Source organism: Ambystoma mexicanum, chromosome 6q, assembly GCF_040938575.1.
Source record: "Ambystoma mexicanum isolate Mex_15411 chromosome 6q, UKY_AmexF1_1, whole genome shotgun sequence".
Lineage (NCBI taxonomy): Eukaryota > Metazoa > Chordata > Amphibia > Caudata > Ambystomatidae > Ambystoma > Ambystoma mexicanum.
The window spans coordinates 601,993,548-602,008,193 of NC_090937.1; the positions used below are offsets into that span (position 1 = coordinate 601,993,548).

The 14,646-nt window shown below is 43.2% G+C and overlaps 1 protein-coding gene across 2 annotated transcripts in view; it reads left to right on the plus strand.

The window, feature by feature from the left end:
- The window catches only part of NOCT (nocturnin), a 33,366-nt gene extending 19,031 nt beyond the window's left edge, over positions 1-14,335 (plus strand). For both annotated transcript variants that reach the window (XM_069631078.1, XM_069631077.1), the window contains exons 2-3: positions 11,498-11,761; positions 13,245-14,335. In XM_069631078.1, coding sequence (XP_069487179.1) covers positions 11,498-11,761; positions 13,245-14,080 — 1,100 coding nt within the window. In that variant the 3' untranslated portion in view covers positions 14,081-14,335. The remainder of the gene's footprint in view (positions 1-11,497; positions 11,762-13,244) is intronic.
- The last annotated feature ends 311 nt before the right edge of the window (positions 14,336-14,646 follow it).

Sequence of the window (14,646 nt, forward strand, 5' to 3'; positions counted from 1 at the left end):
GGGCCAAGGGGGAGTCTCCTTTAGAAGCTCCAATCACAGAGGAGCTGCAGAATTAAAAAAACAAAGAAAAAGAACAGAAAAGCGGGAAATTAGAAAGTCTGAACACATGAATGCTTCTTACTGAAGCAGGGGAAAATTGTACATAAAATTTTCACCAAAGTTCGTGAAGCGTTACTTGTAAGTCAGGCAGAGTGAGTGCAGCTTGAAAAGACTTCCTCCTGCTCGAACGCCGTGTAGATTCGAGATTCGCTCGCACACGGGATAGTCGTTTTGGAAAAAAAAAAAAAAAAAAAAGAAGTCCAAAATCCAGGCAGGTAAAAGCGGGTCCGGCCAGTAAACGGTTTACTTGCGGTTACTTCAGGGTGCGCATTTTTCAATGTCGCGTAACTGGAATCAGATTAACTATGACTGGCGAATATACAGACTTTACAAAGAATCGTATAGCAGAAAAACTATGAAAATGGCTATAATTAATGTTGTCTGTGTCAATGGTACTTTTGGTGGTGGGTGGTCGCAGGACACAAAGAATGGGCCTGGTGGTACATGTTGTCGCTTTCTTTTGGGAGTTTCATGGAAGGAATACTGCCTGCTCTGTGGGTTGCCCGCAGATGTCTGGCATGTGCTTTTAGAAACTTAAGAACTTGCAGTGCAGATGCTATTTGTGTCCCCATCCCTGCCCTGAGTTCAGGGTGATGTTTCAAAGACCGTTCACTTGAGACGGAAATTAAGTTAGGCTGGAGTTTAATATGCTGCTTATTGAGTAAAGCGCATTTCAATAGATGAAATTAATTGGAAGTGCAGTTTAGCCATTACCCTTTTCAGCATTTCTGTGGCCATCGTGAGTTATTGGATTTCCTCTTTTCGTTAACACACAGAACACACTGAACCGAGACGCTTTGAATGGAGCTTCCAGCTTTTGGTTTTCACTTTACCTAAAATCTTGCGGTAAAGATCTTGTCAAACGAATGCGTTCATTGATGATATAGACATGTTAAGGTTTCTCTCCTAGTCTTTTTGCGTCGGGTAGGGGTCTCCGCTAACGACACTGCTGTTAGAAGTTTGGAAAAAGCCTCTACATTGATTTCGGTGTTGATACGTGTACATAGCGTAATGCCAGAAAACTTCATTCAGAGCCTGTCCCTGTCAACATTGGTGTTTCTTCAAAGGGAAAACGGGGGGGGGGGGGTGTGTTCGTCGTCCGGCTCACTTTGATTGCGCGTGGGGATGGAAAAAAGCAATGGCAGGAAATTGCACTTGCATGGTGCCTGAGCCTTATCCTTTGAGATCGGAGTGCATATTCCTACTCTCACTGCAGTTGCAGATGAGATTCTGCAAGGTCTGGGGGTTTCAATGGAAAATCTCTCGGGACAGAGGGCCCAATACTGGGACATGTAGTCACCATAGGAATGCTGTAACTGTATGCTCTGAGGAGTAGGGAAGAGCATACCTATTTCGTTCATTGGGCAGTTTGATGTATAGAGGGGGACTGTAGCAGGACACGCCTATACAATAGCAACCTCTACAGGTAATGTTGGCGCAAAGGCACGGTTACAATGGCCAATGTATGCATTAGCAAAGAGTTTTGTGGAAACCACTCATTACTGACTGGTGTATATTGAACTCTAAGCTTAAGGGAAAGGAATCGGCTGTAACGCAACAAGACCCACTACCGAAGCACGCATGCCGTTTCATTGTAATGCAACCTTGGTGGCAGAGCAAGAAAGGTGTTGCTCAAGAATGGTCGATTAGTGTCCAGAATGATTCTTGGATGAGATGTTGGGGGGTGACGGTTTAATTTGGTGCATGTTATAGAAATAATAGTGATGCTATAGAAATAGTGAAGTATGTGTGTTGTAGAGTCTTCTAGCCTCAGAGCACTGTACAATAAAAGGAGTGGTCTACAATATGGCTCGGCATGGGTATTTTTGCTAGGGGATATGAGCTAGTGGCCAAGACCCAATGGTTGGCATTTGATTGGATGTTCTTTGAAGAGAAGGATGGCCCCTTCGGTGTGTCTGTGTGTAAAGGTCTGCAAAAAATTGTAGCGCACCACACCATTTTGAGGCAAGAGTTGCCATTTGCAAACTCATCACCTTGTCCAACGACCTCCTTTAAATAAAATTAAAAAAAATATATATATATTTACATGGCCACAGTAGAGGTCATGTAGTTATGGTTAAGTTGCTGTATCCATAGGAAGGAGCACTTTTTGGGCGGCTTATAACTTCGCTCCCCCTGGACGAATCCTTAACAAACTTTGCAAAAAAAAGTATATGGTCCACTCTGAATTATTTTTGCAAAGTTTGGTGAGGTTTGGTCCAGGGGGGAGCAAAGTTATAGGAGGGGGGGTCCCAAAACTTCTTTTTTTCCGATAGACCTAATGGGGAAAAAACTTGGCTCACGCCTACAGCCCAAACCGCTGGACGGATTTACACCAAATTTGCGGCAGGAGCGGTGGCTTGGTCCCAAAAGTGTGCTTTTTTTTTAATTTGGTGTAAATCCGCCCAGTAGTTTTTTTTTAAATGACAAAAATGTAAATGAAAAAAATTAGTGATAATCTGTCCGCTTCGCGGACACACTTCCCTGTTCGCTCCGCGGACAGGATGGCGATTGGGCAAGTGCTTGCGTGATGTCCGCTGACATCTGATGTGCTTTCCTATTGGCTGCCATGAAGCGTGCAGTGCGCCGTATTGTGAGACGCCCGCCATCTTTGTTCATCGGTTCATCAGAGCGTTGCACAGTAAGCTCCGTGTCTCTCTCCTGCTCCCCCCACACCCCGCTCATGCTCCGTGTCTCTCTCCCTTTCCCCCCACACCCTGCTCATGCTCCGTGTCTCTCTCCTTTCCCCCCACACCCCGCTCATGCTCCGTGTCTCTCTCCCTTCCCCCCACACCCCGCTCATGCTCCGTGTCTCTCTCCCGTTCCCCCCACCCCGCTCATGCCCCGTATCCCCCCTGCTCATGCCCCGTGTTTCCCTCGTGTTACCCCCACCCGCCACTCATGCCCCGTGTCTCCCCTGTTCCCCCTGCTCATGTGCCGTGTCTCCCTCCCGTTCCCCCCCTGCTCATGTGCCGTGTCTCCCTCCTTTTCCCCCTGCTCATGCGCCGTGTCCCCTCCTTTCCCCCCCGCTCATGCTCCGTGTCTCCCTCGTGTTCCCCCCACCCCCCGCTCATGGCCCCGTGTCTCTCTTGTTCCCCACCACCCCGACCCCCCCCCCCCCCGCTCATGCCCACGTCTCTCCTGGTCCCCCTCCCTCCACCCCCCGCTCATGGCCCGTGTCTCTCTCTTGTTACCCCCACCCCCCGCTCATGGCCCGTGTCTCTCTTGTTTCCCCCCCCCACTGATGCCCTGTTGTGTTCTCTTTATACACCCCGCCTTCACTTTCCATGGTGGCCATCTTGGTAAAAGATTTTCGGCGCCCTGGTTTGGGAAGACATTTTTTTTAACCACCCGGGGTTCCCACTTTGAGGACCTAGGATGCTAGATGTGGTCTTCATCTGTTGAAAAGGATGTTATGCTGATGTTGCACTAATAAAAACCTATGAAATTCAGTGAAAAAACTGTTAAAGGGACGTTATGGTTCCAAGTAAAACCGAAAAGCCCTTGAAATTCGCCAGTTATGGTAAGCTAAGCAACCATAACTCGCGCCACCACCGTGCACTGCTAAGACTAACACACACGACATCAAAGATGACATCGCATGTCTGGCTCACTTTTTTTTTTCTTTCGCTGACATATCTCGGCCACATGGTTTTCTTCAGTAACAGTCAGAAACTAAACATTTTTTATTTTATTTGTAGACATATCCTTCAAGTAGGTTCTTGCAGTAATTCCCTTAGAATCCAGTCACATCATATGAAACATATACATAGGGGAAGACACAAGCTTGAAAGACAGCAATCCTTTTTGTGCATAAAGATAATCAATAGACTTATCAGCACTTTCTGATAGTTCTGTTTTTTTATGGCTGTACTTTCCCAGTATATGGTCATATTTGTGTACATTGTACTCGCACTACTTTCCTTAGGGTCCAATCACATTAAGTGATACATATACATAGGGTAAATAGCAGCTTTGAAACGGAGCAATCATTTATTTGCATGAAAATCAGTTAGGATATGAATTGTTTCTGCTACTACTTGTGCTTTTTTGCTAACTTCACTTTCCCTTTTATATACCCATATTGGTATGTGTTCTTGTCTCTTTGTGTTGTGTCTATAGTAATGCAATTATGTAATACATGGGTTTTATTAGCTACTTATTACATATTTCACAGTACACAAAAATCTATTAAAACAATTATCATTTCATTAGTCAACATATTAACATTACGAATATTATACCTTCATCTTGTACGCTGCACACAATGCTATGTTTCTGCATGAGTAGCTTAGTATACTAGATAGAACCCCATAATAGAATGCTATTTATATCAATGCATCGTTCAATGCACTAATTAGGGTATGATATGTATTGCAATGATCCTTGACACTTATTTCGCAACATTATAATAAGAATCCCTTGTACACATTTCATGAAAAGTACATACATGTGATGTCATCAATGACATTTGATGTCGTGGGTGTTAGTCTTAGCAGTGCACGGTGGTGGCGTGAGTTATGGTTGCTTAGCTTACCATAACTGGCGAATTTCAAGGGTTTTTCGGTTTTACTTGGAACCATAACGTCCCTTTAACAAAGTTTTTTCACTGAATTTCATAGGTTTTTATTAGCGCAACTTGTCCACTGGAAAAAAATATATATATATATATATATATAAATGTTATATGTCCAGATACCAAATAGTTTGTTCGTAGGAAAATACTAGCTTTATTGAAGCTTTCCAAATTGGGATAAAAAATTAAAAGCCATCAAAGTATGGCACTCCTAAAATGCAAATAAAAGTGCGCGTTGGGGACGTTAATGTGATTTGTGACAAAACTCGCCGCTTGTTCACAACCATTAGCCACCTTCAACCAGTGAGTTATAAACATGGATACAGAGCGTGAGAGAGCAGCCAGTGAGTGTTTTCCCAACAATAAAAGGACTGCACTGGTCCGTACGTAGCAAAAGCGTGGTGGCCATCTGTGCATATATAAAGGCGCGGGTACTGTTTAGTGTAAATGCTGCTGTTATACGTAAATTGCATAAATAGTACCCTTTTATATAATCAGCATTTTATTTAAATTTATTGCCCGATATTGTCATGGTTCTGAGTGGGTACCCAAGTTAAAGCAGAAGTGCATAACCTTTCAATACATCGTGTATGCTTCGCGCATGATGGTCAAACGTTTTACAATTCTCCTGGCAACATTGCCTTTGCTTGTACCTGGTAGGTACCCAGGTTCCAGCATAGGTGAGTAATCTTACAGCGCATAGTGCAAAATGTATACATGATGGTCTGACATTTACAGTTGTTACTTGGAATTGCATAAAGTGCATAGTCCAACTTTATTCAAGTAGGCAATTGCTATTCCCCTTGGAAAAGTGCATAAATATCAATAAGCAGCATAGAACTATAGCAGCGATCTGTATTGCTTTCCCTGATGTAATGGATTACCTAAAGTGCATAGTACATAGCAGCAATAATGGTCAGCATCATCTCTGATGTTCTGAATTATATAAAGTACATAGTGCATTGGCAGCAGTAATAGTCAGCATCATCATCATATGTCATGAGTCACACTTTCAATTAACGGCATACTTGTTTTGGTACAAAATGCAATAGAATCGTAAAGTGCATAGGTAACGATAAAGTGCATAGTGCAATAGCCACAGTTCCAAAACTGCCACATGCTTGTTTCATACAAGCATACATTATCAAATGCATAGTGCATTTAACATACGGGCAATTAAGGAGGACATAAAAATGAATCCCTGTAAGAAAAACAAGCATTGGCAAAGTCAACCGTTTTGGCTTTTATATAAGAATTAGACATTTGTAGGTACTGACACCATTTTGAACCGGCTACCATCAATGGGCAGCTAATACCACTACGGTAGTGCCTGGCAGTGCCTTTCACATGCCTACACAAAAGCCCGAACTGTTAGCATTGCCAATGCTGGTCTAATTACAAGTAGAATGGACCAACCGTATCCCTGCTGAAGCCCCTCCACTTACGTTTCACACATGGGATGCATGAGAGTTCACCCTGACCACCATGATTTCAAGTGTGGAATGGTCCAACAGGATTTCTCCAACCCTGCTCTCCGCTTTAGGATGCAAGCCTGGGCAGAACCAAACGTTCTTTAGGGCCAATAGGAAACCTGCAGAATATCCTCTTTGGTAACAGGCGCTGTCACATATGTTGGTCTTGTCTTTTTAACATCACACAATCTCACATTCTGAAACTTACTCCCACATGGACGGGTTATTCCTGATGAGCCCGAGCAACCCCACTTCACTGCCAACAAGTACACTTTTCTGCCTGCCTTAAGATGAATTGGCGTTTTGCGAGAACATACTCAACCCTCTTCCGAAATAAGTACCAGGCATGACCCAAGCGTGTGCGGCGAGACAGAGTGACAGCGTGTGCAGGGGGAGAGGGTGACGACGCCCTTGTCTAAAAAATTAAATGACAATATTTTTTGCCGCAACATAAAAGCACTCTTAACTCATCACATTAGACAAAGTCTGCGACGTAGGAGTACAGAAAGTGAAAACTAATTTTATACACAGGAATACACAATGTCGCAGCAAAGGGTCAATTGTTACCTTCATGGTATATGGTCATGCTTTCCATTATCGAAGGCACTATGAAGCTTTCTCAGAACGTAGGGCTACTAATTACATGCAAACTAACACCATAACATACGTCTCTTGACCAGAAATATCAAGCAATTTTAGCTCCCATGGGAATTCAAAGAGGAGCTGTGGTGGATGGGACACATAATGTAGAGATAAAAGAATAACGATTGAATGGTGTACATTTTCTTTACCCTGTCTAGCTCGATCAACTGAGGGCTAATTTTCGAGCCTAAAGATAAAGGAACTCCACAATAAGTACAAGAAATACAGGTTTCTTGCATTGGATGCCATATATGCACGGGAGACTCTAAAATGTAACACTCCACCACAGAATAAACCATGTAAACTGTGTACATGTTGCAAGAATGTAGCGGTGCTCCACGAGACTGCTACAGAAAACAATTGTTAAAACAAAATCCTAATGCTTGGCACACAGGCCCTAATGAACTCCGTGCCCTTCCCACATCCCCTCCTCTCCACCACCCCAACGTAGTGTTAAGGCAACTCAAGAACTGATTTCAGAATGATGATGAAACCCTGCAAAGCCGGAAAAAGATGAAGGAGGTTGTGGATTTCCTGATGTGCCCCACAAAGCGCTATGCACGATTCTTGGGCCTAAAGGGGGTGCCATGTTTTTGCTTTTAAATGTTTTCTACCGAGAGCCAGGGCTAACGTGCAAACTTATCTGTTTATAAGGTGGTGATTGTAATGTGAACACTGCAGAATGTGTTGGTTATGGTGGTAAATGCAGGGTTCGAAATTGTTGGGAGCTATTTAGTTCCTACTTCTAATCCTAGGAGAGCCCCGTTAGCTTGAACAACGGCTATCAGGGGATACTTTTGGTTCCCAGGTGAACTGGTACCTAAACAAACCTGCATATGTGACATTAGCTTGGCAAGTTTGAGAATGTTCATAAAGAATACACTGGGCCATATCTAGTACACCTCATCATACAATACAACAAAAGGCCAGATGTAGGTTTGCCTGTTGCAGTCACCGCTAGAGGGAGCTGTTGCCTTAGAAATATGTGTATATGGCCAGATGTAACACTCTGAAAAGTTCTCTCCTCACGTGCTTTGGCCAGTGTACACATGCTTTCACACTTTTTATAAACAAATGGATCTTACATAATGGGAAAAAATGTCAAGTGTGCATCTCATTTGGTGGTTAGATTTGCAGGGCGCTATGTACGTCCCTGGTTCCCCTGCGGTAGCTCCTGCTTGTTGGGCGTTGCCCAACAAGCAGGTTCTGGTTTTAGCTCGTTCTAATCTTAATTTCAAACCCTAGTGTTATTGGTAGTTAGACAGTGTAGAAGGCGATAGTAGTGTGGATGCAGTGGTGTATTGGGGATGTGTTGGAGACAGTTTTTCTTTAAGTCCTAATAAGGTCTTCATAAACCGTACATCTAAGGCAGTACATAAGATCCACTCTTAGTATATGGCTGTACCACCCTAGAATTTGGTAGTGTAGACAGAGCAGTCAGGCTTATTTACGAGGGAGAGGGGGCTTTAGTTTGGTACAAAGAAATTGTAGCATGCATATGGTCCCATGAAACACTATGTATGTATTGTAAAAAAATAAAGGGTTGTAGACCAAGATCATTTTTGGGTAAGTATATCGACCACAATCATAAAACCCAACTCAATATCTATGGTATCCAAACCAAGGAATAACTTTATTTAGAGAGCAAGTCAAAGTGAGTCAAACCTAAGGTTATACATTCAGGAAAGTGTTCTACTATTCTTGGGGGCATAAGACCAGGTTGGATATACTTTTAGAATACAAGTAGTATTTCAAGGGTAGAGGATCCCTTCACTCGTGCAGTACACTCAGTTATGAAATCCCATAATAAACCAACTGTTACAAGTATTTACTTTGCAACATTACTTTTTAGAACTCAGTGTAGAGCTAGTAAAACAACTCCTATACTTCCTGGAGGGGCCTTAAGCTGCTCAATGATGTATGAACCGGGGAAAGCAAAGCCTATTACACTTTGAGAAGGACACAATGTATTTCAAGGTAAGTAATTGACCTATTGGCACATAACTATCTTTAATTAATGGCTAGTTATACCCAGTGTACTTTTAAGGAGTGTATTATACAGTTTCTACGGTAAGTAAGTACTTTATGAACTATTTCAGAATGGCACCAACACAATTCAGTGAAGCACAACCCAGGGTTACAAATGTAGATCAGCAGCAGCTAATCAAGGTGAGTAATACCTATACACATGATAAAACAGTACCAACACTTATTACCTTTTAGAAGGGGGAGAAACACCATTCAAAGTTAGTAAACCAGCTTTTTTTTACTTGCAAGGCAGAATCCGTTTCTAATCCAGTCCTTCCCTTATCTATTGCATGAGTTCTCTCAGGAGCAGAAGAGGGACCCTAGTGGTCTAGGTGCCAACTGTAGGCAGATTGAGATGGGTTCAGTTGCAGTAAAGGTCCGTAGGAGACCTTGTTAAACAAGTATTCACTTTCAGAGTTAGTTCAGGGACTTCACAGAAGGCTCCCAATATGCGTTCCAGCATTAGGCCTGGGCAAGTGGTATGGGCAAACTCTCACCCACTTAGCCCCACAGGATGTGCACCAGGCTTAAGTATTACCCCAGTCCACACACTACCTTAGGAGAAAAGAGATTAAGAGAGTATGCCTTTGGGATACAGCAGCACAGGACCCGTACCTGGATTCTTGGTCTGCAGAGAAAAGAACTGGACACTGGATAGGAACTTGCAGGAGGAGGCTTCGCGCAAAGGGTTCTTCATGGATTCTCATGGCTCTGTGGATTTGGCGCCTTTTTACAGCAGCCAGATGAACGAATATATTGCTGGTCGGATTCTCTGCACTCCGGGGAGGAGACTTCAGGGATTCCAATCGTGTCTCAGGAGATCCCACAGGAGTCCATGGATTTGGATTTCTTAAGACCATGCACTGCTCAGGCTCGAGGTCTCCGGGTATTGGAGGTTTGCAGCCCAGCAAGGTCGCAGTACGTCCTGGGATGGCTCAAAATTCATGTGGTTTTTGAGACTAGTGGATCTCGCCACCGTCTGGGTAGGAGTCGTCGCATTTGGCAACCCCATGTCGATTGGAAGGAATGGTTGCATCATGCTCCAGTTAAACAGCAGGCTATCGGTCACTGGAAATGGCTGCAGACGTCTTTTTCTTAATCTTCCTTTTTAGTTTCAGCTCCAGTGGTCTACTTTTCAGCAGCTTCCAGGTTTATCAGGAACTACAGTACAACTTCTGCAATCCTCCCTGCAGTTTACAGTTTTACAGAAAGGGGCGGTCTGGCTGCCAATCAGGACAGCCAACCCCACCGTCCGCCCCCATTTAGACTAGGTTCCTTTTCAGGCAAGGTGGAGGACAAAAAAGGGCCTGCAGAGTTTGTACTCCTCCCTCGCTTCCTGCCTTCTCGGACACTATGGAGCCTGGGCGGGAAATATAAAGGATTCCAGCTGAAGACAAAACTTTCAGTGAGGTTGTTCTCGCCTATAATGGCAGGGGAAGACCTCAAACTACAAGGAAACTAGAAATGACAAAAATTGGAGCCCACCGTTTTAGGAAAATAGTGGCCCTACTGTGCATTCCTGAGGCTGATTTAACAGCCTGCGAGTAATGAGACTAAACAGTTCCTAGGGTAAAACCATTTTACCAGGTAAGAAAGGGGATACCTTATACCCCCAACATTCCACATAAGGTGGGGTGTGCTGGCTCACTATATAACATATAAAGGGGGTTGAAAATCCCTCTTTACCTTTTGGGAACAGTAGTTCACATAAGTAGGTTATAGGGGAAATTACCAGGGAAGCCCAAGCGGCCAACTTGGCCTAAGCCCAAAAGTTATAGGAAATTATAACTGTAATCCATATCCCCTGGATGATTCCAATCACTGAAGCCCCCATTTATGTACAGGATGCCGACATGGCCTGATCTATGTTTACCGTCTCCTGTCTGTAAATGTAATCCAACGTGTAATCGGCTCCCAGACACCTTAGGGCTCAGTGCACTGTGCAATTGTTAGATGGGTAAATAAAGAGTGAAAACAAGGTGGGGGGGGTGAGGGGGGAGGTTCCCCTTCACATAGGGACAAGGGGAAAACAATCACCAAGTCCAAGCAAAATGTTCTGGGGTTGACCTAGGTCAGGAAGATTTATCGCAGCTTACCTAACTGGATGTTGATTTGTGTTTTGTGAACATAGGACTGCTGTTTGTAGTGTAAAGTGCTGGTGCTGAATGTAATGAGAATATGGTGGGTTTCACCGTAGTGTGACCTCTTTCTGTGATGCTGAAATGTGCATGGAGGAGGAGTGTTGTGGGAGTGTTTGCATTGTGTAGTATTGAATGGGTTATTTCTGTGGTCCTTAGAGCAATAAGTCCTGATCTTGGATTAGGATGTACAAAGCAGGGACTGAAAGTGCCTGCTTCAAAATTAGACCTTATGGGAGCCCTCGTTTTTATTAGGTTTGTATTTGACTGGTGATATGAAAGAGGCAAGTAAAAATAGTGTTTTCAATAGAAAGTACTTCCTCTCGGACCTAACCACGGGAAGCCTTTCTATTGCCTGCTCCTATTCAAACACCAGTCATTCGCACACTGAATTCTCACTATACTTATTTTTATTGTTAAGGAGCCATGGTTAATTTGAACTTTGACTGTACCACAAATGTCGAAGTAGATCAAATGTACATTCAAATAATGATTTGTTATTTTCTGTAATAAAGTTGAACTAGTATTGTTTTTCTCTACAGTGTCTTCAATGGGAACTAGTACAAGCCGACTGTACAGTGCGCTTTCCAAGACGCTGAACAGCAGTGCTTTGCCCCAACCGCAGGAGTACATGCAGCATTCAGAAGATCAGGATCTCCTGGACCCAAAGGATCTCTTTGATGAATGTCAACAAGTTCTGAAAGGCAGACCTGCGCGATTGCAGAGGAATTTTGTGAATTTGAAAAGGACCTCCACTAGCAACCATCGCCCCATACGGGTCATGCAGTGGAACATATTGGCTCAAGGTACTTTAGTTTAATTGTCATTTCTGTAATAAAACTAATCTAAATCTAGCAACCTCAGGCTTGCCCAAATTGAGCATTTTTCGCTTGGGGAACTTAAAATGGCCGAGTGGGATGCTACCACTTTAAAAATGCATTTGGATTACTTGGTGGCTTAATCTTGTGTGGGCGCACAGGAAAGTGTACAGTTAAACCTTATACTGAAGAAGGGTGTGATGCTTCAATTTTCAGTGCATTGTAGGGTAGGTACGTAACACTTGGAAAAGGGTCGGGATTCACCAGAAAGGACGAGCGCTGTGCTCCAGTTTTTGTTTATACTTGCCATTCATTGTTGCCATTTCTTAAGTGGAGTCACCACACACCTTATTTCTTTCTACAAAAAGTGTTTCCACGGCAGGGGTGTAGGAATCACTAGTGTGACATACAGCTAACATGTTGTCCTAAACCCTGGCATATGAGCGATAAAGCTGTCCAATGCACTTATAAAATTCCATGAACGTTAATTTATTAATGACCTGAATTTTCTCATGGTAATTGGCTTTCTGCTTTTAGAGGTTTTATGGCAGTCTTCCATGTTTTATAACCGCGACATGACTTCTGGAACAATCTTAGTGGATCATTGGATACCAGGAAATGCCCACACGACCTGCTCTGGTGGCCAATTTGGCTGTAGACCCGTACCTTGTAATGTGGAAATTAAAACTAAGTACAGTAACGCAACATACTATTGGTTAGGTGTGTTTGCAAGCTGATATGGTATGCGCATTAAGGATTCTGTACACCAAGGGGCCCTGACATGAAAATCAGTCTGTACTTGCACGACTTTCGCAACCTTCCATGTTGTCCCATTCACCTTTATGCATGTATTGTTCTGTCTGTTTTTATATTCCTGATGATCTTTGTTTCTCTGCTTGTTCGTTCTAGATCAGTCCATTGAATGTGTTTTGCACTATATACAAGCCAATTAATTAAAAAAATCCCAATAGTTCTTCCCAAATGTCACTCCTCAATGAAAGACAGAAAACCACCTCGTTGGGGCCCAGTGAATAGATTTGCATTCTGCTCAGTAGTTAACTAGCAGCTACTGACTTTCAAGGAAAAGAATGCCTACACATTGTAATTCTCCCTCTGTGGGTCCAGCAAGTGGTACTTTCATTCCTGTGCCTACTGTAGACCGTTTCCCTACCTGAGACAGACTGGAGCCTTTGTCCAGCATAGCACGATTGTGCACAGCTTTCTTCCACACTGCATTTTATTTCTTAATTGCACAATAGAGTAGACTGCATTTACCCGGTACCAAATTGACCTTACTGTCAAGAAAAACCCTGCTCTGCTGAGGGGAAATTGCGTTCTCTTTACTCATAGATTGTTTTCATGTCATCTATGAACGAAGAATACATGCATGCTTATTTGCAGTGGAATTTTCGATATATGGCTGTAAGAATGTGTTTTTAAAACTATTTTTCTCCTACCCCCCTCTCCTTAGCTCTTGGTGAAGGCACAGACAACTTCATAAAGTGCCCCATGGAAGCTTTGAAGTGGGAAGAAAGGAAATATCTCATCCTTGAGGAGATTTTGATTTATCGACCTGACCTCCTTTGCCTGCAGGAAGTGGACCACTATTTTGACACCTTCCTTCCAATCCTCAGCAGACTAGGCTACCAATGCACGTTCCTCCCAAAACCATGGTCTCCCTGTTTGGATGTGCAACACAATAACGGGCCAGATGGCTGTGCTTTGTTCTTTCTCAAAGGTCGCTTTAAGCTTGTCAGTAGCAGCAACATCCGATTAACTGCCCAGTCCCTAAAAACAAATCAGGTAGCCATTGCTGAAACACTTCAGTGCAGTGAGACTGGCAGGCTGCTTTGCATTGCGGTTACACACTTGAAAGCTCGAACTGGTTGGGAGAGGTTTCGCTCGGATCAGGGCTCGAACTTGCTTCAAAACTTGCAAGACATTACTCAAGGAGCAAATATTCCCCTCATAATCTGTGGAGACTTCAATGCCGAGCCCACCGAAGATGTGTATAAAGACTTTGCTTCTTCCAGCCTTAACCTGAACAGTGCCTATAAGGTTCTGAGCCATGACGGGCAATCTGAGCCTCCATACACGTCATGGAAGATTCGTCCTTCTGGAGAGTGCTGCCATACACTGGATTATATTTGGTACTCTCAACATGCCTTGGACGTTGTTGCTGCTTTGGGACTGTTAACTGAAGAGCAAATTGGACCTAATAGGTTGCCTTCCTTTAACTATCCTTCAGATCACCTTTCTCTGGTGTGTGACTTTAACTTTAGCGAAGAACCCAACATACTTCTCTAATTCTTCAACTTGGGTGTTTTTTCCCATTTAACTGTGTTCTACTTGGGGTTGTACTGTGGAGGGAAGAGTAGTTGTTGCACAACAATGTGATTGTAAGAGGGCTACATCTCATTCTGCGTTCCCTTGAACCTGAAGACCGAATTGTTATTTATTTTTGTTGCAATGGCTTTTATTCAAGTGGATTCTCAATTTATGTCCATATACTGTTTGATTGAATTGCCAGGCCAATATAAACCAGAGCAGCACGTCCAAAAAGCATCAGTTGGTTCGTTGTAGGGAAATGGAAAAAGTGGGGTTGCATACCCATCACCTAATTTCTGCCAAGAGGGTTATGCTTCACGGGGGGTGGGGGGGGCTTAATTAATTGAAATTTCATTTCAATAGCAAACCACACTATGTAATGCTATCTGGTCCATCATAGAATTTCCTTTTTTATTTGCAATATTTCATAGCACACGTTTTTAAAATCCACATGCTTTGTTATTTCAGTACTCTAGATTTTAAAAACATTTACAAGGAGATACATTCCGAAACACTTTTGTTACATGGAATAACAATGTTTTATA